The 25,179-nt window shown below is 34.9% G+C and overlaps 2 protein-coding genes across 6 annotated transcripts; both read right to left on the bottom strand.

Moving 5' to 3' along the window:
• si:ch211-149k23.9 lies at positions 1-18,482 on the bottom strand. Of its 3 annotated transcripts, none has more exons than XM_021466875.3 (7): positions 18,163-18,482; positions 13,125-13,515; positions 9,976-10,164; positions 5,261-5,308; positions 4,615-4,767; positions 3,734-3,845; positions 1-1,385 (listed from the first exon to the last, which is right to left on the bottom strand). In XM_021466875.3, exons 2-7 carry the CDS (start codon positions 13,318-13,320, stop codon positions 1,013-1,015), a joined length of 1,071 nt encoding a protein of 356 aa, XP_021322550.2. In that variant the 5' UTR covers positions 13,321-13,515; positions 18,163-18,482; the 3' UTR covers positions 1-1,012. The 3 variants fall into 3 exon arrangements, with proteins under 3 accessions (XP_021322550.2, XP_009290424.2, XP_073782042.1); XM_009292149.5 differs by having other exon boundaries at positions 547-1,385; positions 13,125-13,389; XM_073925941.1 differs by having other exon boundaries at positions 547-1,385; positions 13,125-13,321.
• On the bottom strand, positions 16,445-23,563 carry atg12 (ATG12 autophagy related 12 homolog (S. cerevisiae)). 3 transcript variants are annotated; one of them, XM_073925231.1, is made up of 5 exons: positions 23,436-23,563; positions 21,856-21,992; positions 19,582-19,644; positions 18,946-19,007; positions 16,445-18,747 (listed from the first exon to the last, which is right to left on the bottom strand). In XM_073925231.1, the coding sequence occupies exons 1-4, from the start codon at positions 23,536-23,538 to the stop codon at positions 18,948-18,950; spliced, it is 363 nt and encodes a 120-aa protein (XP_073781332.1). In that variant the 5' UTR covers positions 23,539-23,563; the 3' UTR covers positions 16,445-18,747; positions 18,946-18,947.
• Positions 23,564-25,179: the final 1,616 nt, after the last annotated feature.

Below are 25,179 nucleotides of genomic sequence, written 5' to 3'. Positions count from 1 at the left end.
TACTAATGATGCATTTTTCAGAAGGAGCTATTTTAGACAAGAAAGATGCAGCAGAATCAATAAAAATAGCATGTGTCTCGCTTCTGATTTTCTGTGTAACCAAAAATGTAGACATGCTTGCTGAGAGTGGAATGCTTATATGAGTTATCCTTTATGAAAACATATTGGGGCCTGTGGAGGCCTCAAAGCATGTGTATTTAACTGCTGAGTTCTTCTGTGCAGAAAAGGGAAACTCCAGATGGTGCAAAAACAAAAAGCTGACAGGGAGACGACCCGCCATCTTCTTCTATGATTATAAATTAGGTCTTTAGTTGTGGGGGACATGCAGAGTGCCTGATGTGTCCTCTTGGATAGCATTGTATAACTAATAGGACATATTTGTGCGACCAAAGACACAAATCAAATTATCTGTTTGTACTTAATAAATTACTAATACTTTTGATATTGATCTCCACCTCCTTGAGTTTGTATTGAACATGCATGGAAATTTAGAGCTATATTAACTAGCTTTAACTTATTATTTCTATTTACTATGCTTAATTTTCCCTCTTCAAAATATTATTTGATTTATTATTTTTATCCTAAACTTGATTCCAACTTTAAAAATATCATAATATTAGCTGGATTTTCACTGGATTTTAAAATAACCCTTGGAAATATATTATGAGACTTAATAAAAGTCTGATGGGTCAGCTAGCCCTCTGTGTTCTGATTGGCTGACCACATAATACACTTTTTTTTTTTTAAAAGACAGGCCTGAGGGTGGGGTTTAGGTAAAATTGTAAAATTTGTGATGTCACAAGGTTTAAAAAAAAAAAACTAATTCTGTAAAATAAATCACCTCCCTGAGCTTTAAACTTTGAGTGCTCTAACTTTGAGGATGCTGTTTAGCAAACAGCAACACAACACACTAACTAAACATTAAAAAGTCAAATCATAATCAAGCACCCCTGTAGAATGACAGAATTCTCATTTTTGGATGAACTAACACTTCAACTCACATTATCCTCTTTTAGCAAGGAGAGTCAATTCCATTCATGGTCAGCTTCATCTCGTCCATTTCTCTCTCGCAGTCTTCACACGAATCTGATCCGCATCCTCCAACCAGTACCAGAGTGGGCACATCCCCCTGCTGCACCAGTCCCATGCTCCCATCTGATGCCCACACAGAGTCAATCATCCCATTGGGACACTGTAAAAGGCCGCTGACGGAGTACAGGCCGCCCCCCGGCACCACCTCATCATAGGATGGAGCGTGTGTTGTGGCGCGGGCCTCCTCTAACCGAAGCCTCTGGCGGTGATGCCTCTCGATGATTGTTTTAGTGTAAGAGTTAAGGGTCATGACTGCAGCGCCCATGCAGCAGCTGAAAGACACCCATGCCAGCCTGGGAGAGGAGAGGTGAGAACAACAACCAAGTAAAAGAAAGTGGGATGTTAAAAAGTTAACAAGAGTTTGAGTAGCATTATATTTTGATTGTCCATTTATGTATTAGTAGACTGTCTGCGTATTATATGTTAATACTGCTCCTTCAACAGACATTTAACTGACTATAAAAAACTTTGCTAGCACATGTCAACTTACACTAACCCTAACCCTAATTCTAACCCCAACCTAACAGTCTGCTTATAATCTAATGAGAATTAGTTTGCATGTAGATGAAATGTAACTTAAATTCAACAAAAGAACCCTCAACAACATGTGACCAGAGTTTGTTTCCTGAGCCTCATTTATGCAATTGGATAAATGTGATTCAGCTTCTTCCCACAGTTCTGACTGACACTTCTAAGCTCTCTTAACAACTTTTAAAAAGATAAACAGTTAAGTTTTACCATGTTTGAATCCATTCAGCCAATCTCTGAGTTGAGATATTTTAGCTTAGCTTAGCATAGATCATTGAATCGGATTAGACCATTAGCATTGTGTTAAAAAATGTAAAATTTATAGTTTGACTCGTCTGTAGCTACATTGTGTACTAAGGCTGCAGAAAGTGAAAGGTTGCTATTTTCTAAGCTGATATGTCAGGAAACTACACTCTCATTCCATAGTAAATACTAACCCTTTAAGTACAAACTCTCATTAGTCATATTAGTTGCTTATTACAGTAACTTATCTATTATTAAGATATTGATTATTTAACTGTACTTATACTCATTCATGATGATCTTATTCAACATAATTCTACCTAACATCTAAACCTAACTACTACTTATAAAAGTCTAAAAACTATTTTAAAACTAAATACCATAGCAAATAATTTGCATCAAATTATGAGTTTATTTTAGTAAACTCATGGTTTTAAATGAGACTTGTAGTTTAAAAAAAAGGGTGACCATAATATTTTATAATTTATGCCTCATTATTTGTAATATAAACCCACAATGGCTGACAGATTACAACACTGTTATAAAGTAAAAAACAAATGTTATTCTCCTTAATCAGAGATGCCCAAACTAGGGCTCCGCGTCCAAAGTTGGCCCTTTATATCCTCAGATTTGGCACGCCAGAAAGGAAATGATTGGAAAGGGTTGGGGAATACCTTCGTCAGAGATTGTCATTTCTATTTTAATGTAACATTTTGTTTGTTTGTTTTATTGTTGAGCTACAAGAAAAGCAAACTGAAATTAAATGTTTTAATTACATGTTGTACGTGAATCAGATTTTTTTAAATGTACTTAGTTTCACAACGAATAGGGGACAAAGCAGAAGACATCAGCGTGCAAATCAAGGCTAAGGCTGTTCAGCAAGCATGACTAGAGTATTTTGCATTGAACATTGTTTTATAAATAGATTTTTTAATTGATTTTCTTGTAATATGTTTGTTAAAATAAAATACATTTTCAAAAAATTTAATTTTGATTGATAAAGATCATGAAATAAATGAGGAAATTACCCATGGCTACTTTAATGTAATACAGTTCGCTACATTTACTTTCGGCCCACAGCTCCCAATCAAGCTTGGATTTTGGCCCTTTATAAGAAAAAGTTTGGGCACCCCTGTCCTAAATTATCAAACTTTGTAGTTGTGCTAAGCTAGTGCCTTTAGTCTAATCTGTCGTTAAAATTGTATGCTCTAGAGCAGGGGTTCCCAAACTTTTTAGCCCGCGACCCCTAAAATAACAATGCCAGTGGCTCGCGACCCCCAATATCCTCTGAGGTGGTTATAAATACAGAAACTTTGCATGCAATGGTGCACACACACCAATAGACCAAAGTTTATTCTTCGTAGATTATTTTATGTATGTTAGGGCTGTAAATGGGCCAGAAAGCTTAAGCTGGTGTTATAATATCTATCTGCTGCATCTGAAGCTATTGCTGTGTCTTTAATATAATGTAATTACCCCAGCGATCGCAATCCAATAGAACTAGTAACTAAAAGCTACTATAGTAACTATATACAGTAGTATATAGTAACTATAAATGACAATTTTTTTCTTTTCAGTAGGTTATAGATAAAATATGGTAATTCTTATGGTTTAATAAAAATAAATAGATTTTTGAAAATCACCAGGCGACCCCCCTTCATTGTCCCACGACCCCTCGGGGGGTCTCGACCCCCCATTTGAGAACCACTGCTCTAGAGCAGTCCACTGGCCCAAAAAATAATGAGATTACAAAAAATTAAGAACGATCTAGTTTCACTTCATAATTTAAAGTACAAATGAAGTATGTCTTAATTCAGATCACATTCAAGTCACATTTTGCCATTTATATATTCTGTGAGCATATACTCACGCAAATGACCAGCCATAGTCCCACGTCTGAGGCCTCCAGTCTTTGGGCCCCACAATCACAGTCAGCTGAAATACGGTGGTGTACATCATATGAGCCACCATCCCTAACAATCCTGAAACATGGAAGCCAAATTTGACACAGACAGTGTTGCGTAAATTACTTTAAAAAGTAAATAATTACTCATCACATGATTTAAATTGTTTAATTACTGTCTGAAAATAATGTAATTACTAAAAAAGAAATATTGTTACTTATTACTTATTAGTATTTCAGTCAAATATGGCCTTTTAGTTAAACATATTATTATGGATGTATCATGATGACAGGTAACATTTCAAAGCAGACACCATATTTCATACATGCAATTTATTGTAATTGACTAATGTCTTAGTTTATTGTTTTAGGCAATCACTGTGATAATTGTAACTTTATTTGAATAAAAAAATAATTATTTTGCATAATATATGTGGATAACAAGTAGAATGACACTGTTTTATACAGAAATGTTGAATTTATTTACAGTATTTAAGGTAGGTAACTGTAATTAAATTACTTAAATCTTAGTAGTAATCCTTTACTCATCCTTCAGTGGATGAGTAATTAAATTACTGTAACTAGTTACTTTATAAATAATAACATCTAAAACTGACAATAAGTAACTGTTCGTAAAATACCTAAACATGAGTAATCCCTTACTTTACTTTTCAAAGTGGATAAGTAATATAATTTCAGTACAGTACACTTGCTAGTTACCTTTATAACTAATTAATTACACTCAACACAGAACGGGATTCAACAAAATATCACTCTCCTACAATTATCACCAAAGACTGCATTACCCAAATGTACCACAAGAGAGAACTGTTGCACCGGTCTCTTACCTGAGAGCACAGTGCACATTGCAGCGAATGCGTTAATTTTGAGCGCATGCATTTCTTTATGGGCGCACAACACCTCCACCCACATGAGCAGGAAGCCCATGCCCAACAAACTGATGTACATGAACTCTGCGACCATTGACAACCACAGCACACCTGCAGCAGGCAGAGAGGAACACAAACATATAATGTTCTCTTATTTGAGCGCATATAGAGTCAGGCTCACATTGGCCGTAGTGTGTGTTTGTGACTGAGTGTGTATGGATGTTTTCCAGTGATGGGTTGCGACTGTAAGGGCATCCGGTGCGAAAAACATTTGCTGGATAAGTCAATACTATCAGGATGCAGCCTTTATGATGCAAGCTGAGACTGCATCACTCAGCGATGCAATGTCAGACACAATCTAAAATGAAGCTAGTGACGTCACTGTGACAGGTAGGATTAGGGGTGGGGTTAGGTGAGCCCATTAAAAAGCATTGGATGCAGCCCAGATTGCACTGCACCAGGTCTGCAGCCAGACTCCTTTCGGATAAGTTGGCGTTTAATTCTGGTGTGGCAACCCCAGATTAATAAAGGCACTAAGCCGAAGAGAAAATGAATGAATGAATTACTATGATATCGTTATATAATTTTGCAGGAATCATCTTACCATGTGTCTCTCCAGGAGTGAGATCCATGAACCGACGACATCGTTCTCCTGAAATGTAGCAAAATTAACAAGAGTGAACAATGGAATTAAATGTCTAAAACAATACAATCACTTTGACAGAGGAATTATATCCACCTTTTTCTAAACTTGCCTACTACATTTAATATTTTGGGTTGATTTCTTTGGTTCAGGAATTTCCATTCAAGGCAGAAACTAATAGAGTTGAAGACAATATTATTAAGACACCTGTGAAATTTATATTATTTTTTAAATGTTCCCTGTGTGATGCTTATCAGAGCAAGGACATTTTCACAGCATTTTCTATTCAATTTTTCTAGAGAAACATTTATTTCTTTTGGTTTTGGATGGATTGAAAACTGCTACAGTCAATATCATTGGTGTCATGAACATTTACAAAGCTAAGAAGGACAAAATCTGCCACGTCCTGTTGTTGTTTTGCGAGGTCGACAAAAAGTGGGATATTTGAAATAACGATCTTCTTGAGCTGATGATGATAATGTGGGCATGATTACTGAAGGCTATTTTGCACTGTCATTGATCTGCAGTTTTAATCAAATCATGTTTATAGAAAAGTTAGTAATGAACATTTATACACAAGTATTTAAGTTTTGTGACAAGTACTTCTCATATGATATTTGAACGACCCATAGGCCAGGGGTTCCCAAACTTTTCAGCCAGTGACCCCTAAAATGAGAATGCCAGTGACTCGTGACCCCCAACATTCTCTGAGGTGGTGGTTATAAATACAGAAACCTTGTATGCAATGACGCGCACACACACACCAATAGACCCAAGTCTATTCTTTGTTTTTTTTATGTATGTCAGTGCTGTAAATGGGCTAGAAAGTTTAACCTGGTGTTAAAAAATCTGCTGCATCTGACAGTATTGCTGTGTCTTTAGTATAATGTAATTACCCGAGAAGTCGCAATCCAATAGAACTAGTAACTATAAGCTACTATAGTAATTATATAGTTTATAGTAACTATAAACAACTATTCTTTCTCAACAGTAGGTTATTGATAAAATACAGTAAGTCTTAAGGTTTAATAAAAATTAATTGATTTTTGAAAATCACCAGGCGACCCCCCTTCATTGTCCCGCGACCCCTCGGGGGGTCCCGACCCCCACTTTGAGAACCTCTGCCATAGGCAACAGCTTTACTTTGATATTTCCTTGAGCGAAAATGACGTTGACTGAAACTTTCTGTCATACACCACACCCACCAAAAGGGTAACACTGGTACCCTTTTGGCAGTGGAAACACAAGACTGATAAAGTTGACTCGTACCGACCATACGTACTGTACCGCTCAGTGATAATGGGCCAAATTAGACCTGACAGAGACACAAGAGGAAAACAACAATAAAAAACTTGCTACACAGTAAAATCTTAAGAGTAAAATTTACTCAGTTCAGAGAACATTTGGTCCCTCTCTAAATTGAGCAAAATTTACTCAGCAGCAGAGTTAAAGTTAATGAGACAATGATGGGGTTAATTAAGTGATGATTGAGCACTGATGATGAACACCTGCTGTTAATAAGCAGAAACAGAGAAGAGAAACACAAAACTACATCTACCTTAAGTCACAGCCGTAGATTAAATAAACTGAAATAAAACACATCAAATCTCTCAAAATCTCAGCAAAGGATCATTAAGTAACTCCACAAACAGCAGCTTTACTTATTAACAACCTGTTTGGCCTTATTTGTGCCACACTCTATAAAATTCCATATAGTGATATTATTAAGAATTTACTTTTTTATACAACAACATTAAAAAAAATAAATAAATAAAAAAAACACTTTTTGTGTTTAAGCTGTCACCATTGAGGAGAACAGTAGCTGCTTTACTTGGACTCTGACTCGATTTCTAATATTAGTTTCTCTTTGTTTGCCAAATAGTGTATTGTGGCAAATACTGTATAAAGAGAGCAGTTGTGCTCTGGATAACTGACTCTGTGGTGGATTAGTCACTGGTCAAATCAGTAAAATTGGTTTTGACCTAATAAGTTTAAATAATGTTGTATCACAAAAGGAGCACTGTTTTAAGAAAATGGAGCTCATCAATACTTTTATCAGATCATAAAACACATTGAACCTCTGAAACACTAAAAACCCACAGACATAAAGAATCAGCGAATGGTTCTCAACTATGGTTAGTTTTTTTTTTTTTTTTCCCAACAGTGCATGCTGGGAACTATGGATAAATGTCGTATGATTGTCTTAACATGCACTGCAGCATTAAAAAAAAAAAAAAAAAACTCTAACCACTGTTGAGATAGATACGCTAATTATTTATGTCTGTGTCTCTAAAGTGATTCAGATGCTCAATTTGTTTTAATACAACACCAGAGCTGAGGTCTATTCTCTTGAAAAACACTGAATTTTGTTTCTTATAGGATAAACCATCATCTAAACATAATTTCTTGTACAGTTACTCTTATCAAGAGTAAGAACCCATACAGGAACAATCAACTTGATCACATGTGCTCTCTTTAAACTTGTTATTGCAAGTAAAGAAAAATTAACATTAGAAATCAAGTCCAAGTAAATTAACCACTTTTCTCCATGATGGTTACATCAGACAAAAAAAAAAAACATGTTCTTTTTGTAAAATGTAAATAACTAAAACGGTTAATTCTCAATAAATCTTATATGGACTTTTGTGAACATCTGACAGAAATAAAGTCAATCAGGTAACCAATGAGCAAAGCTGCTGCTGCTTCTCTTCTGTTTCTGCTTAATAACAGCAGGTGTTCATCATCAGTGCTCAATCATCACTTAATTAACCCCATCATTGTCTCATTAACTTTAACTCTGCTGTTGAGTAAATTTTGCTCAATTTAGAGAGGGACCAAATGTTCTCTGAACTGAGTAAATTTTACTCTGAAGATTTTACTGTGTATAATCAGGTAAATGAGGTGGAAACCGGAAGAAACAAGTAACTTAACATGGGAAGAAACCGGGTCTAGGACACAACAAAAATACACCAAGACCACACCAATCCTGACAGTATGCTCTTCGTTGAAAAAGGTGCTTCCTTGTTACTATCAGCAATATTCAGAGTGGGGGTAGCGGGGGGTGGTTGGTAAGGTATGGTGAAGTGGAGATGATGAAAGGGTCCAGGGAAGGGACTTAAGTTTAACAGCTAAAGGAGAATACCAGGGAGGCAATGGCAAAGTGAGGAGCCCAGGAGATGACAAAAGAGATTAGGACAGACTAGACAGTGGGAGCAGCCAAAGATACAACTTGAGGGACTTGGAGGAACTGGGTGGAAACTGCAGGGACTTCAAGCAGGAGAAGTCAGACAAGATCACATCCTTTCTTGACCACGGTGGAGCAAACAGAGGGAGAAGGAGAAACGACTACAGAGGGCCGGATGATGTTAGCAGAGCAGGTGGCACAGGAGCCCTAGGTACATACAAAAGCTAATAATTCAAGGTGATCAGGTGATTTAGGAGAAACTGGAGACCTGCGGGCGAGCCAATGGCATTATCGATCTATGTAGAGGGGCCCTGAAGAGTGACCGAGGACTGAGGTGGAGCTGGAGGGATAGTAGAGTCTGTTGGAAGGATGAGGCAAAGCCAAAGGAGGGGAATCCTAAGGTGCAGGATGGTTAACACCAGACCGTAGGGACAAGAGAGCACAGTAAAGCCAGTGAACTGATGGGTAATGGTTGAGAAGAAGAGTCAGAAGCCATAGTGTAGCCACTGGGACAACACACCAAGCTAGAGTCCAGTATTCTGAAGCTGTAGGTGGAGATGAGGGATCCTCCAACTGAAACACCAATGTAGACTGGCAGACCAGCGGCAAGCACACAGCATGAAGAACCGGGTTTGAGTGGACGTGCTGACTCTCAGGAGGACTACACTCAGGCACAGGAGCAGACTGGGTTAGTGTTTTTACCCAGGACAGTTATTGAACCTCAGGACACTGTAGTGATTGGTGAGTGGGGTGAGAGGGTGGAGTGAGGAAAGGGCAAACCAAATTCAGCGTAGCAGGCCAGAGTGACCATGAGACCACCAGGAAATGTGTCGGTGCTCCCTATGGCCAGTCCGCCCCTGCTCAGGCATGATAGTTTCAGACAGTTTTAACGACAGTGGAGAAAAGGGAGTAAATCACTCCACAATTTCTGTTAAATCCATGTCACACTGCTCCAGATCTTCAACCAGCTCACCTTCAACCATCTTACAATGGGCAGAGGTCACCGACTTCAGCTTTCTCCCTAGGTATCCCTAGGGTAGGCACTGTGCGATTTCCATACTATTTTAGCAAGGTACCAATTCACAATCTACCGGAAGATTGTGTGCAATGTAAACCCAAATCTCACGGTTTATGATTACACAATATAAGGTTCGGTTGTTCAGCAGCATATTGGCTGTTCACATTATGCGTATAAAATCACTACTTTGATATTTTTGTCCTATACAACTAAAATATTGACTGAACCTTAAATTTTATGGCAACCTGCTGTTCAGATTTTTTGGGTGGTTGGCAATGAGGTGGATATGGTAGCACTTTGCAAATTCATTTAAGCTTGCAGTTTTTATAGTAGCTAGTGTATAGGAAAGAGCAACATAAACGTCAAGCCTATTTCTTTTTGCAGTCGATGCATGAAAAGATGAGAAGTTATAAAAGACAATGGCAAAGGGACAGACTCTTTCATTTTAATTCTCTTCATGAGACTTTTTCTTACCATCAGCATGTTTTTCGCAAGACTGCCAGAATCCTGTGTGGAAATATCTGAAGGTGTACTTGTCTTCTCCCGTCTCCCAGATGTACTGCACTGCATTGGCTAATTGCCTTTGGCGAATCCTGGCAAGTTCCTCTCTCCGCTTTGTTGATAATGTTGGTAATGGGCCCCGTGGGTCCGGAGTGGGGCTTTCTGAGAAAAAAGATAACCAATAAACAAGATAGCCACCTGAATGAGTGGGTTGTTGCTTGGGGAAGTTCATTATTTGTTTGAACTGCTTTGCATCTCTACATACAAATTACAGAATCCACAAAGATGACAGAGCGTTAGTCAGACAATTTCTATTTCATTGTCTTGTTTTATAAACAAATCTTGTTTTATGAAGAAATATGAATTGAGTCATGCACTTAATCACATCATTCAAAATATTTGCCTTTTTACTGTTTCTGCAGGCTACATTATTTCACCAATAAGCAGCCACCATTTTATAAATCACAAGTAATTGATTCTTTCACTCAACCAATGTCTTCAAAAATTGGGTAATTAAAACTTCCACTTTTAACCATTTGCTTACTAGCAGAACATTACCAACATGTTCTCTACTTGGACGTACTGATTATTGCCTTATCCTGTATGGCCATATTTCAGACGCCTTTTGAAAATGAGAGATAAGATCTATATTGAAGATATAATTTAGCTGATTTAACACAATTTCATTGAAATTTATCAACTTTATCAATCTGATCTTTTAGTACTGAAATTAATGTTCTGATAAGTTAAATATAACATATAAGTGTCTTTAACATTTACATTTATTCATTTTGCAGACATTTTATCTGAAGCAAATTACAAGTGAGGATAAAAGAAGCACTTCAAATCATCACAGAGCAGCATACATGAATGTGTGACAAGTCAAAGTTAGTTCTTTGAAGTTATTTTTTTTTCTTCATGCATATGGAAAGGGGAGAGTGTCTAATATGCAGTTTGAGAAGCCCACTCACATGTGTGAAGCACACTCAGATTAGCACAATGTTATATACAGAAATATGCACTGTTCGCTGCATTTATAATGCGTCTCTGTCTTAAAGTTGTATGCCTGATGTGATTGTTCTATGCATGATTTGATTAAACAGGAATAATAATAATAATAATAATAATAACAACAACAACAAATCCTTCAATTTATATAGCGATTTTCTGACCACTTAAAGTGCTTTACACATTTTTTGGGGAATCTACTCATCTAACACCTGTGTGTAGCATCCGCCTGGATGATGCAACAGCAGCCATATTACACCAGGCCACACACCACACACCAGCTGATTGGTGTAGAGGAGACAGAGTGATGAAGCTAATTATGATATGGGGATGGTTAGGAGGCCATGATGGACAAAGTTTAGTGGGAAAATTTGGCCAAGATGCCAGGGTTAAACCCCTACATTTTTTGAAGGACATCCTGGGATTTTTAACGACCACAGAAAGTCAGGACCTCGGTTTAATGTTTAATCCGAAAGACAGTGCTCACTGAGCAGTGTAAAGTCCCCATCAATATACTAAGGCGTTAGGACCCACATAGGCCGCAGGTTGAGTTGAAAACACTTCTGGATCCAACCAATCTTTCCCATGTGATCTCCCATCCAGCTAAAGAACGAGCACAGCCCTGCTTAGCTTTAGTGGGCGACCATGTCATAGTTGCAGAGAGCTAGCTGCCGGAATCACAGGACTTAATATTGTATTGTATATATATATATTGAATATTGTACTAATATTCATTCATTTTCTTTTCGGCTTAGTCCCTTTATTAATCTGGGGTCACCACAGTGGAATGAACCGCCAACTTATGCAGTTCCAGGTGCAACCCATCTCTGGGAAACCTCCATATACACTCATTCACAACGGACAATTTAACCTACTCAATTCACCTGTATCGCATGTCTTTGGACTGTGGGGGAAACCAGAGCACCCGAAGGAAAGTCATGCAAACACAGGGAGAACATGCAAACTCCAACTGACCCAGCCGAGGCTCGAACCAGCGACCTTCTTGCTGTGAGGAAACAGCACTACCTACTGCGCCACTGCGTCACCCCAACTAAAAATATACTCGAGTAAAAGTATAAAACATAATTTAACTACTTAGTCAGGTACAATTTTTGAAAAAAATTACACAATTACATTAATTTGCGCATTTGTAGATCGTTGTAGATTGTTTATAAAAAAGGGTATAATGAAAATAAATACATAGAGAGTTTATTTATTGGTCAATTAAATTATACTCAAGTAAGATTAAGCAGTCATTCTACCAGGGTGAGACGTTAAAGGTAAACGTCTTTGAGACTGATTTTGTGCATCTTTGGGAACAAAGCAATGTTCGGTAGCCGAGTGCAGGCTCCTGCAGGGTACATACAGTATGCCTAAAGTACTGGGCTCAAGAAAATCCAACACAATCTCATGGCAATTTGTAACTTTTTGATATTGTGGTTAATTCGTATGAATTCGTACAATCTAATTCGTACAATTTAGTAGAATTTGCTCATCACCCAATGATGGTTAAGTTTAGGGGTGGGGTTAGGTGCCACGCCTCCTTTTTAAAATCGTACATTTTCGCACGACTGAACTCATACGAATTTGTACGAATTAGCCACTAAACTGGCAAAACATAAAATACTTATGTTTTCTCATGAGATCAGGCTGGAAAATCAATGCAGAGCCAGCCATTGTTTTATAGTGTCATAGCTTGTGTGTTTCGCTGCTGACTGTATGTAATATAATGTATTTATGTATGTATTATGCTGTAATTCCTGTCGTTTTTATTATTAAAGTTGAAAGACTGATGTCACAGAGTGCTCTTAATTGAAAATATCTTTTCAATTGAAAGGTCTCAGCGGATTGAAATGACACAAGGGTGAGTGGCAGAATGTTCATCTTTGGGTGAACTAACCCTTTAAATATTCATACAACTGATATAACAGTTTTAGCAGGCTATACTAGTAAATTATTATGTTTTTAAATCAATGAGTCATTTACTCAACCACTTTGTTTATAAAACTTCTTATTGTTAAGTTAATAATATTTCTGGTAATGTCACACTCGTGTTTCCAGAATGCTATTTTTACAGAGGAAATATCAAACAGTAATATGACATGAGGTCATACCTGTAGTGTAAGGCTCGCTGTCGTTCTGTCCGCAGTTCTTCATCTTGACAGGTGAAAGGCAGAGAGGTTTGACCACCTTGTGCGTTCCCTCACACCAGTAGGACGTACAGAAAGCCAGCACAGATAAAGCGAGGGCGAGGGAGGTCAGGATAAGAGAGAGCAGGGAACGAGAGCGTCTGGACATGTGCTCCAACATGCTAACCAGAGAGAAGGCAGAGCTGGCTGTATGAAGGGCAATCCGGGATGATTAAGCAAAATATGTCTTCTGGGATGACAAAGGAATTGAGAAAATGGTATTAAGCAGAAATGAATAAGAGAGATCACTATGGCAGATGGTAGGATAAATGAAGATGTGGATTTATTAAAGGAGAGGGTCAGATAAGGGAAGAACCTTGATAAGAGAGGGAAGAACAACATTTGTTACAGGCTTATACATTTAAACGCTGTACTTGGCAGTACAACCTAAAGAGATAATTCTATTATTGTTTATTTACCCTTTACTTACCAGTTTGAATTTCTTTCTTCTGTTGAACACAAAAGAAGATATTTTAAAGAATGCTAAAAGAAGTAACCATTGACTTCCATAGTATTTGTATTTCCTATATGGATGTCAGTGGTCACCGATTTTGAACATTTTTCAAAATATCTCCTTTTGTGTTCAACAGAAACTCTTGAGGATGAACAAATAAGAGAGTAATTTACAATTTTGGGTGAATATCACTTTAAAGGGAATGGAGAGGTTTTTTAGTGTTATAAAAGTTAGATTATAATATCTTCACTCCCTCACATGCGTTTGGCAGCAGCATATAATTATATAAATTATTCATTTGAAATTAATTAAAAAGCCTATTATTTTTCATTTATTTTTATTATTATTTATATTATTTATTAAGTTAATTTCTTATAACCATTTGTAGCAACCAAAACATCACATAACTAAAAAATTCTTGAATTTTAGACACATCTTTACTATATAGTGGTGAGAAACTAATTATTTATTTTTAGCATGTTTGTCATACTTTAATGTTTCAGATAATCAAACTAATACACTTTTTAGTTTAAGATAATACAAGTAAACACCATGTAATTTTGAAATAAAGGTTTTGAAAGAAAAACAAAATAAAAAACTACATATCCCTTTGTGAAAAAGTGTTTGCTCCTGAGCCTAATAACCTGTTGGGCCACCCTTAGCAGCAACAACATCTTAAGCATTTCCGATAACTTGCAATGAGTCTGTTACAGTGCTGTGGAAGAACTTTGCCCCATCATCTTCGCAATTGTTATAATTTAGCCACATACCGTTAAATATTAATTGGATTGAGGTCAGGACTTTGACAAGGCCAGTCCAAAGTTCTCATTTTGATTTTCTTCAGCTATATAGAAGTCGACTTGCTGGTATGGTTTGGGTAATTGTCCTTCTGCAGAACCCAAGTTTGCTTAATCTTGATTTCTCTAACAGATATCGGGATATTCTCCATCAGGGTGTTTTTGGTACACATTTGAATTCATGGTTTTATTTATCACAGCAGGTCTTCCATGTCCTGAAGCAGCAACACACCCCATCATACTACCACCACCCGTTTACTGTTGGTATGTTCTGTTTCTGAAATTCGGTGTTACTTTTACACCACACATAATGAGACAAACACCTTTCAAAAAGTCTTGGGAATCACCAAGCCGTTGTGTTATTTTGCTCATTAGTGGTTTTCATCTTAAACTCTGCCATACCAACCTTTTTTTACTCGGTCTCATTCTTATGATGAATCATGAAATCGAGGCAAATGAGGCCTGAAGGTCTTTGGATGTTATTGTAGAAAGGTTCCCTATTGTTCAGTGTTTTTGCCATTTGTAGATTTGCTGCCGTCTAAAAGCTTTAGAAATGAGTTCATAATAATTTCAAGACTGGTAGATTAGTTTATTTCTCTTTTTTTCCTTTTTATCTTAACATAAAGTCTATCTTTTAGGGGTCATTTGGTCTTCTTTACTTAGTCAGGCAGGTCCTATTTAAGTGATTTCTGTATTGCGAACAGATTAAGCATTAATCAGCCCTGGGTGTGACTAGAGAGTTGTGTTTTAACAGGGGGGCAAACACATTTTCACACAGGACAATGCGGTTTGGGGGTTTTCCTCTAATAATGAAAACCATTTCATAACTGCATTACATGTTTACTTGTGTTACCCTTAGCAAATTCTTAAACTAGTTTGATTTGATCTGAAACAGAGTGTGACAAACATTAAGAAATCACAAAACCCCTTTTCACACCACTGTATGTTGTCTTAATTTGTATATAAATTGCTTTGAGAAAGTAACTTTTTAAAGGGGTTATATAAATCATAACCATGCAGAATTTAATAATAATTAATACTTTAACAAAATAAGATATAGAAATAGTTTTTGGCATTTTATTTATACAAGTGTGTTCTGAATAAGCAGACACAACAAAATGTTAGGAACAAGTCATACCTAAATAGAAACAAATTAAACAGTGCAAAAGTGTACCTACCCTTGAATAATACAACCCCAAAAATCAAGTAAGTACAGTATGGAAAACACAAATAAAAAAGCAGTGATTTCCAAAGTTACTTCATTGCAAACAATACAGCAAATATTATTTAATGTGTTCCTCAAGACTTTTAAATTGTATTTTATTCACAATAAACATGGTTTCCAATTTTGGTTCTTTTTGGTTCAAAAAAAAAAATGTAGGGTTTTGGAAAAATCATATATATATATATATATATATATATATATATATATATATATATATATATATATATATATATATATATATATATATATATATATATATATATATATATACATGTGTGTGTGTGTATATATGGATATATATATATATATATATATATATATATATATATATATATATATATATATATATATATATATATATATATATATATAAATGATTTTCCCAAAACCCTACATCAAACACATATCCCTAGCATATGCCTTACCATAAGCTTTACTTGCCATATCATTGTAATATTTACTCTTTTAGATTATTTCAATCTAAACTTGGGCAAAATGTAGACAATCCAATCATACTTTTGAGTGTGTGTATGATCTATTTTTCAGTTCATGAATCCCCTGTGTATCGTAAGCAGTTAAACAGTTCTTCAGATAAATCCTTCATTTTCTGCATATTTCTGTTTGAACCATTTCCAACAGTTACTGCATGACACTTAAAGACATCTATCCACACTTAAAAGCAAAGAACTCGTACACAACTTTTTATTTTTATAATAAGTAAAAAATTCTGAAAAAAAAAAAAAATATATATATATTTTTTTTTTTTTTTAACAAAATAATGACACCTTTATCATTTGCCTTAAAATCATATTGTTTTTATTTAGTGCTGCCCTTCCACAATCATCCAGTTTAATTGAATTGATTCTTAACACATTGTGTTGCCAGCTGATTTTTTTTTTCTGAAAAAAACAGCATATGGTTTAAGCTGACAGTTCATCCAAAAAAATATTTACTCACTACTATTTTAATTTACTTAACTGGTTCCAATCGTTTGAAATTCTTTCTTCTGATGAACATTAAAGAAGATATGTTGAAGAAAGAAGAAAACTTGCAACCCTTAACTTCCATTGAAAAAAAAAAACTATAGAAGTCAATGTTTACAGGCTTCAGCTTTCTCTAAAATACATTCTCTTTTGTGTTCAACAGAAGAAACTCAAACTGGATTAAAACAAGTAAAGGACGAGTAAATGATGACAGAATTTTCAGTTCAAAGTGCTTAGTAGGACAGCACTAAATAAATAAATAAAAATCTCTTATTTGTTAATTATATACTTAGTTTTTGCAAGAGGTTATATATAACATTATGGTTCTGCAGTTTTTGTGAAGGTAAATCATAATTACAAATTTACGCAATAATGAATACTGAAGAGAACACAATAGTTTAATTTGCTCCCTAAATGTAAATTTATAGACCACACATTCAACCAGTAAAACACTTCAATATCTAAATATTTAGCAATAAAAAAATTAATGGAGTCACTTTTACTATACAGCTTAATCACATTAAAATATTTAACTTCAATGCACATGTCTACATTTTCCTAAATTGAGATGCAAGTACTTGGAAAGCAAATTTACACTTAGATATGAAAAAAATGTTGGTCAGAAAAATTTAAACAGTTCCTTCAAAAAGAAGATGCTATTAAGTAAATGTATCTTGATATAGAAGTATATAGTTATTGCATTAAACGACAATAATACACAAGGAATATATTTACTTTTTGCAGAGCATGCAACATTCAATGCCATGACTTTAAGAGTGCGTGATTTTGTGCTCTGGTTTAAGACTGATTGTAGGAGGGAAGAATTAAGACCCATTTAAGACCTTAGACCTCACAGAACTGTAAACACGAGGTATACAAACATGTTTATGTAATGCTACAAAAATGACGACAAACTATTATTGATGTTTCCCAACGCATCATTCAGTACACCGCTGAATGGGATTTAAAAAATGAGAAAAGAGAGAGAATTCAAAGGATTACGCTTGAAGTTACGTGATGAAATTATGAGTTAAGCCCTTGCATTAAGTCTAACGTTACTTGTAATCCTTTAATAATCTGTTTTAATCTGTTTGGGCTTTGTAGGTGTGCATGTATTTTTTTTTTAAAGGTAGTCATATTTTATGTTTATCCTTAATAAGAACTGCAATAGGAACTGGAGCTTTATAGAAATTGGAATAAAGCTGACTATATTACTTTAGGTTACAAAAACAAAACTCACTTTCAAAGACCTAATGGGAAAATCTCCAAACTACTGTACATTTCGAAGTTTTGCAGAATCTTTTAACACATTTTAGTGCAACATGCATTTATATGCCATAAGAACGGTATTAGGCACTAAATGTTTTCTCGTTTTTTTACACATCAAACGATGTTTATGAATATAAAAGCACTTATTTTTACATTTGTACTATAAAGAAGTATCTGCAGTACCATTCTATATAAAAATCGACATATTATTAAGCGTGAAAAAGATGATTTTTACCTGACAGTTAATCTTCTTACATCATGTCCTTCTGAATAATTTCCTCCTATGTCGATCCATTAATCGTCGTATTTTTGTTCCTTCTGTGTAGGTGTTAAACACAGAAGGTCGTCGTCTCTTTGCTTTAGAAAGCAGTTTCCCTTCTTATCCTTTTTGCGATTATTTCAGCTTTTCCCCTTTTTTTGGTACAATCCTGCCCAAATCTCCTCCTTTTCCTGCCTTTCCTTGGAAATTAGTGTCAGACTCTACGAAGAGCATCCATAATCCCTCTTCAGTCCATCTGTTAGCGCCGTCTCCATCTTTCTATCCTGTCTTGTTCTACATTCCTCCATCCAACCCTTTTTTAAACATTCCTCTGTCCCACCTGTTCTTCACACCCCTCACATGTGACTCGTTCTGTCCTGGGACATTATATTACCAACCCCGTCTGTGCAAAAGTAATCACTGGGAATCTGAGAATCACATACTGTCCTTGTGCCTGTAAATCACTTCAACATGAGCTTAAACACTCAAAACATCCATCACAATCAGCTGCTAAAGGTATTTGGTGTTTTTTATGTTTTCCAGCCATTCCTCTCACCTGAGCTGCTCTTTAAAAAAAAAAAAAACAAGCAAGAAATAAACTGTTTTACAATATTATTTACACTTTATTATTTACAAAATATAAGACATGAAAATCAATAAGTTATAAAAACTAATAATTATGCATAAGTGATGTTATTGGACATGTATGTGTATAAATGATGGAGACAAAAAATAGGAGAGAAAAAAAGAGAGCGGTACATTCATCCCCAGGCCTGAGACTTGCAGTAATGAAGAACTAGTTTGCCGTCACTTCCGAAACACTGTAAAACAGAGCACAACAACAATGTTAATTTGACAAATCATTAAAATGGTGTACAAGAAATGACCTGCAAAATGCCAACAACCAATTATATCCATCCGTCATATAAGTTATAACACAAGTGTTCAAATGTATGGTGTCTTATTAGATTTTACTTGCACTTAAAGGGCCCTATCATACACCCGGCGCAATGTGGCGCAAGGCGCGACACAATTGTTGTTTGCTAGTTTAAGCTTGGCGCAAGAGTCGTTTTAACTATTATACCATATCAAGTGTTTCCCTATTTTCTATCACAGTTACATTTCTGCTTGTGTTGTATTTTTGTTTAAATGTTTTTTATTTGATTAGTATGGTGCACATTTTGGATGTTTAACAAATGTTTTTTTTTTTTAAATAATACAGAACAATCACACCAGAGTTAGTTTTAATTAAACCAAACACACTATTAAAAATTAACCTTTATCTGCAGTGGCTGTACTACTGTCAAAATGGCGAGTGAAAAAGTAAAAAGAGGAAAAGAGTAAAAAGCCAACAGGAGGCAGAGAAACATTTGGCAATAAAGGGGGAAAAATTACCTCAAAAAGCACACCAACTTCTTGGTCCGGTGATGGCGCAAACGACTGATTAACATAAATAAACTGATGGAAGAAAAAACAAAGATGAAGCATTTATTAATTAAAAAAACAGTCATCATTTCACTGTTCTTCTTGTGTTTAATTTTATTTCATATCAGAAAATGAATATTTTGAGTAAATACTGCTAAAAGCAGATCTACAGTCATCTGAACAGAAGTTTGCAACCCATGGCTTTTCTATCTTGGTTTAATTTTGTTAAAAGGAACTTTTCCAATTTTTCCCCAAAATTGGCTAATTTTACACATGCCACAGAGTTGAGTTTTACCATTTTTAAATCCATTCAGCTGATCTCCTGGTCTGGCAGGAGCACATTTAGCTAAGCATAGATCACTGAATTGGATTAAACCATTAACTTCTTGTTCAAATAAATAAATAAATAAAAGTTTAATAATTTTCCAATTGAAAGTTTGACTCTTTTGTAGTGACACTGCGTACTAACACTAACAGAAATTGAAAAGTTGTCTGATATTATAAAGCAGTTACCTATGTACCTATCTTTGGACTATTTCCAGGTGCTGTGTAATATCATTGCGCCTGCTGCAACTATTGTACAGCAGTAAAGTTTTGTGTGTATTATGCCTAGATATGGGTATAGTTATTAGCCATATCAGCCTAGAAAATAGCAACTGTTCATCTTCCATTGATCATAATAAATGATGTAAGTGTTTAACTCCATGGAGGTGTAAAAAAAATCCTATTTTTCAATGATAAAAACAAATAAATAAAATAAGTGGAGTTTCATTAAATGAACAATGACACTGTATGAGATGTCATGTGCTGTTATTTTTCATTTAGAGGTTTTATCTTCCAAATTTTAACACCTTCCAAGGACACCACAGTTTTAAGTATATTTTCTTCAATATGGAAAACCATATTCAATAGAGTTTCCTAAAATCTTTACATGACTGTAACGAAAGGACAAGACATCCCACTTCTGCGCTCCCATCAAAATCTAAATATAAATAAATAAATGATTACATACTAATGAAAATATACAAAACAAAAAGTGATCACATTAAGTTTTATTATATTTAAAATGCTTAAAATCTTCTTATTCTCAAAACATTAAAACCTATTGGTTTGAAAAATAGTAGTAAAGTATAAAGGCTTTTGTGGCTGCACTGTGATTCTTAAGGCCAGGATACACCAAGCAAAAGGTTGGTAATAGATAATCATCTGTCAGGCTAGTTTGTTTGGCTCTCGTTGCTGCTATAGAGAGGGAGAATTTTGAGTATATTGCCATGTCAGCTTCTATGGCTATGTCATGGCAAAAAAAAAAGACCAAGTTTACCACATTTTATAAATAACCCTTTCTATAATCATAAAAATATTCTAACAATTAAAAGTCATCAACATCAATAAATACATAAGAAAAAATACATAAATAACAATAATGATAATATACAAGACAAAAATCTAAAACTGTTTACTTTTGATAATTAAATGTCAGATTTTAGAAGGATTAACATATAAAATATTTCATTTATTAAAGTCTCTCCAGATGAAAACTGCTGTCTGATATCATTAAAAATAGGGCATTCCACAAGAAAATGTTTCGTTGCTGCTATATCTTTGATGTACATCTATAGCTTTGAGGTTTATAAAGTGTAATAAAATTATTCTTGTTCCAAATATACCTTTGAATATTAATATAGAAATTTTTGTTACAATAAATGACATTTTTTATAAGCCTATTAACCCTAAATAAATTTTGTTTTAAAAACTGTCAGTCTAAATTTTTGTACTGAATATATAAAAAACAATTAAGTGCATTTTGTGATGTGTTAATCACCAATAAACACAAAACCACTGATCATCTTTGGTACATATATTAGTGCTATAATTGGATTAATTAATATTAGATATTACGATTAATGAGAATATTCCTGTTTTTGCACAAACCAGGCAGACATTTTGGCATTTGGTGTGGTTTATAATTGACTGTTAAACATAAACATAAAAAAGCAAGAGAAACCAACAGAACACATTACATAATAATCACATCTCTATTTAGCTTCAAGTGTATTCTGCAGAAATTATTCTCTCACTTAATAGTTTGAGGGAAGCTTACAAGAATACAGATAGCATATTTTTGTTGAAAGCGTATAGAAGCAACCATCAGTTTTATTAAATGTGATGTAAACATGAGAACAAATTTAAAAACAAAGTATACTTTCTGTGGTCTTTCCACTACTCTTTAATGAAACAACTTACCAACTGTTCGCTGGGCTCCAGCTTGAGGAAGCGTGAGATGAACTGGGCGAGTGACTGTATCGTCCTCCTTCTCTCCACAGACCATTTTTTGGTCTTCATGATGGGTGTGTCACCGACCGCCTTTAAAAGCACATCAACTAAAAAATGGAGAGGGGGGACAATAAAATCAAGTAAAGCAGATGATGTGGACTTTAGACCATTTTGAGGGATGTAAAAAAAAACAAAGGTTGCAACGTACTTCGCTTTTGATAAATAATCTTATGACAGCTGTTTTAACACAAGGTTATGATTGAATTGCCTCTTGTTACAGTAATGAAATAGTTTGATAACAAGCAGGTAATGTTCATGGGCCAATGACATCACCACATTGAAATGGTCTGTATGTTTTATGCAGATAAAAACTATTACAAATTACATACAATATAAAATAAGTTTGTAAAGTGGAAATCATTTACTGTGTTTTGTTTATTTTATTCCATATTGCTTTGTGTTCTCTCAAGTTTTTTTTTCTTCACTTTCGCCAAGTGGTGAAGTTTTTTTTTTTCCCCTCGCAGCTGTCGCCACTGGCTTGCATGGTTTGGGAAAGGTACAGCTATGCATTGATGGATTTGCTTTTCAGTGTTTACACTCTCAGTAGTGATTATTAAACCACACTGAACTAAACTGAAAAACTAAAAACTGAACTACACTGTTCCAATTTACTATGATTATTTATGTAAAGCTGTTTTGACACAATCTACATTGTAAAAGCACTATACAAAAAAAGGTAAATTGAATTGAATAGAAAAACTTTCTTAATTGGTATTCAGGGACTTTTCAATAATAAAAAAATTGTAAACAAATATAAAATAAACTTTTATTATAAGGTAAACATGTTATTCAGATAATTTTCATTTGATTGTATAACATTGTTCTTTAAACTAAACATTTGGCATGTAAATGTAATTGACCAGTGATTTTACGAAAAATCTTTACTTAACTGGCTTTTTGTTTTTTTAATATACCATTTAAAATTTTTAAACATAACTTACATTTTTACTATTATTTTATAGAAAAACGCAATTCTAAAGCTCATGTAAAATGCTGTGTGACGTCAAATTATAACAGTAATGTTTAAAAGCAGGTAAAACGTGCTATTATATGTAAACAACATCTGCACGATGAACGCTGTATTAAAATCATGAACGTTAACTTACTTTACAGTACGATAAAGCCATTGGTTCACAAATGGGTTTACACAAACACAATAAATTGTATGAAATTCACTAATATCTTATTATCTAAGGTTGAATGATTCAGCAGAATGTTGAGCAACACTGGATTTGATTAAATTAGCGTATAGCATTAGCATTTTCTCCAATAAACAAAACTACAACTCACAAGCCCTTGTCGTGAGAAGCACACGCCTACTTGGACAGCCATTGGCCGTTTACATACAAATAGAAAGCTCATTGGTTGACAGAGCTGTCAATCTATGAGAAATCGCGGAAGTAGCTCGATGATAGTCTGCTCAAAATAAACACTTAAAATAAAACTATGAACGTTTGTTTTGTCGTAGATATACAATGCTAAAAACATACTCTTTTTCTTCTCGTCCGATGACTCAGAGTGATCTGTGACAGCGTGCTGAAGCGAAGGTTCATCTTTCTGGTTTTCTGTAGGAGATTCTGCGTTGTCAGACATCCTCAGACTGACACACACAACAAGCAGCACAACGAACAGAGCAGGCGCACGTTGAGCTCATTTTCAAATTTAAAGTCCTCGATTACGTTTTTTTAAAGGTGAAGAAAAAAAAGATTTTAAGGATCACACGGTCCGTGTACATTTTGTTCATTTGTTTTCCATTTTCAAACAGAATAAAGGAAATGGAGAAAACGCCCGTTTTTCCGTTTTTCTTTTGCTCACGAGAAAACGAAAAAACGAGATTTTGGCTGGATTTTCGTTTTTTGGTTTAGGGTAGGAAAACGGATAAACGACTTTAAAATTCATTTTACACATGTAGGCGGTGCTGAAACGCCCACTTTCCTCTAATTGGTCAACCAAATCTGCGCTCGTGACGTCACCCTCAAAATAAAAGCCTTACACGCAGGCTTTTAATTAATATTATTTAATTATATATATAAACAAAGTTTACATATTCTATCATTTGAACCACACACAGTTAGCAGGCTTACATTCATTGCGTAAGTATAAATTAAATAAAAACGTAAATCAGCAGTATTCTTAGACATTTGTCATTAAAATAAGGTCATAGTTCACTGCCAATCTTCTTGCTGCTGTGCACCTGATGCAGAGCAAAGATAGCCATTTCCGAGGAGCACCTGGTTTGCATGATTGTTTCAGAGCAAGGGCTTTATAATAATAATAATAATAATAATAATAATAATTATTATTATTATTATTATTATTATCAGTTACTAGTGTTTTTATTGTTTGGTGTGTTTTTTTTTTTCTTTTTAATAGTTGTTACCAGAATAAGAACACTTTGGGCCCTGCTATAAAAACAAAGGGTACCATTTGTTTTCATTTATTTCTTCCTATTTTAATTATATATTGTAATTATTTATTTGATAATTAATACTATTTTATTGCAACGCCAAAGTAGGCCTGTCTTATTATTATTTTTTTATTATTAAATTTGCTGTTATTGTAGGCTAGATGGCAGGCTTTAAATATTTTAAATAACATTTACTCATAACCTTACTAATTCGAGAGCCGAACCTAAAAATGTTTAAGTGCAAAAAGCCTGTACAATAAAGGGAGCCGCAATGCATATTTCTAGCGCATTCTTTCACTCAACAAGTATTGCTGGAATAATGAAATAAATTTCAAATTAACTAATTAAACACATTATAGTTGATAAAAAAATTGTGTCTAGTAGTTCCGACAAACAGATGAGCTCGCTACATGTGCGTTGCGCTAATAATTTGACATTTGCTCTTCTTGAGAAAGTGCTACAGCGGCCCTGCTATTTCACATATAAGGTTAGTGACACGTATTTTAAATTAGTATTGCACATTATTCATTCATTTTCTTGTCGGATTAGTCCCTTTATTAATCTGGGGTCGCCACAGCGGAATGAACCGCCAACTTATTTAGCAAGTTTTTATGCAGCGGATGCCCTTCCAGCCACAACCCATCTCTGGGAAACATCCACACATACACACACACTTATACAGTACGGACAATTTAGCCTACCCAATTCACCTGTACCGCATGTCTTTTTACTGTGGGGAAAACCGGAGCACCCGGAGAAAACCCACGCGAACGCACTACACTACTGAATTAGACACACAATCTCAAAAAAAAAAACTTGATGCTTAT

The sequence above is a fragment of the Danio rerio genome, chromosome 16 (genome assembly GCF_049306965.1).
Source record: "Danio rerio strain Tuebingen ecotype United States chromosome 16, GRCz12tu, whole genome shotgun sequence".
Lineage (NCBI taxonomy): Eukaryota > Metazoa > Chordata > Actinopteri > Cypriniformes > Danionidae > Danio > Danio rerio.
The sequence above is the reverse complement of the archived record's forward strand: the minus strand, read 5'-3'. Positions and strand labels throughout refer to the sequence as shown.

Coding starts and splice junctions, on each gene's coding strand:
- atg12 (XM_073925231.1), bottom strand. CDS start 23,538: ATGTCTGACAACGCAGAATCTCCTACAGAAAACCAGAAAGATGAACCT. Junction 19,645..21,855: donor TGGAGCCCAGCGAACAGTTG/GTAAGTTGTTTC, acceptor TTCTTCCATCAG/TTTATTTATGTTAATCAGTC. Junction 19,008..19,581: donor AAGTTGGTGTGCTTTTTGAG/GTAATTTTTCCC, acceptor TCTGTTTTACAG/TGTTTCGGAAGTGACGGCAA.
- si:ch211-149k23.9 (XM_021466875.3), bottom strand. CDS start 13,320: ATGTTGGAGCACATGTCCAGACGCTCTCGTTCCCTGCTCTCTCTTATC. Junction 10,165..13,124: donor CAGCGAGCCTTACACTACAG/GTATGACCTCAT, acceptor CTTTTTTCTCAG/AAAGCCCCACTCCGGACCCA. Junction 3,846..4,614: donor AATGTGCACTGTGCTCTCAG/GTAAGAGACCGG, acceptor TCCATGTTTCAG/GATTGTTAGGGATGGTGGCT.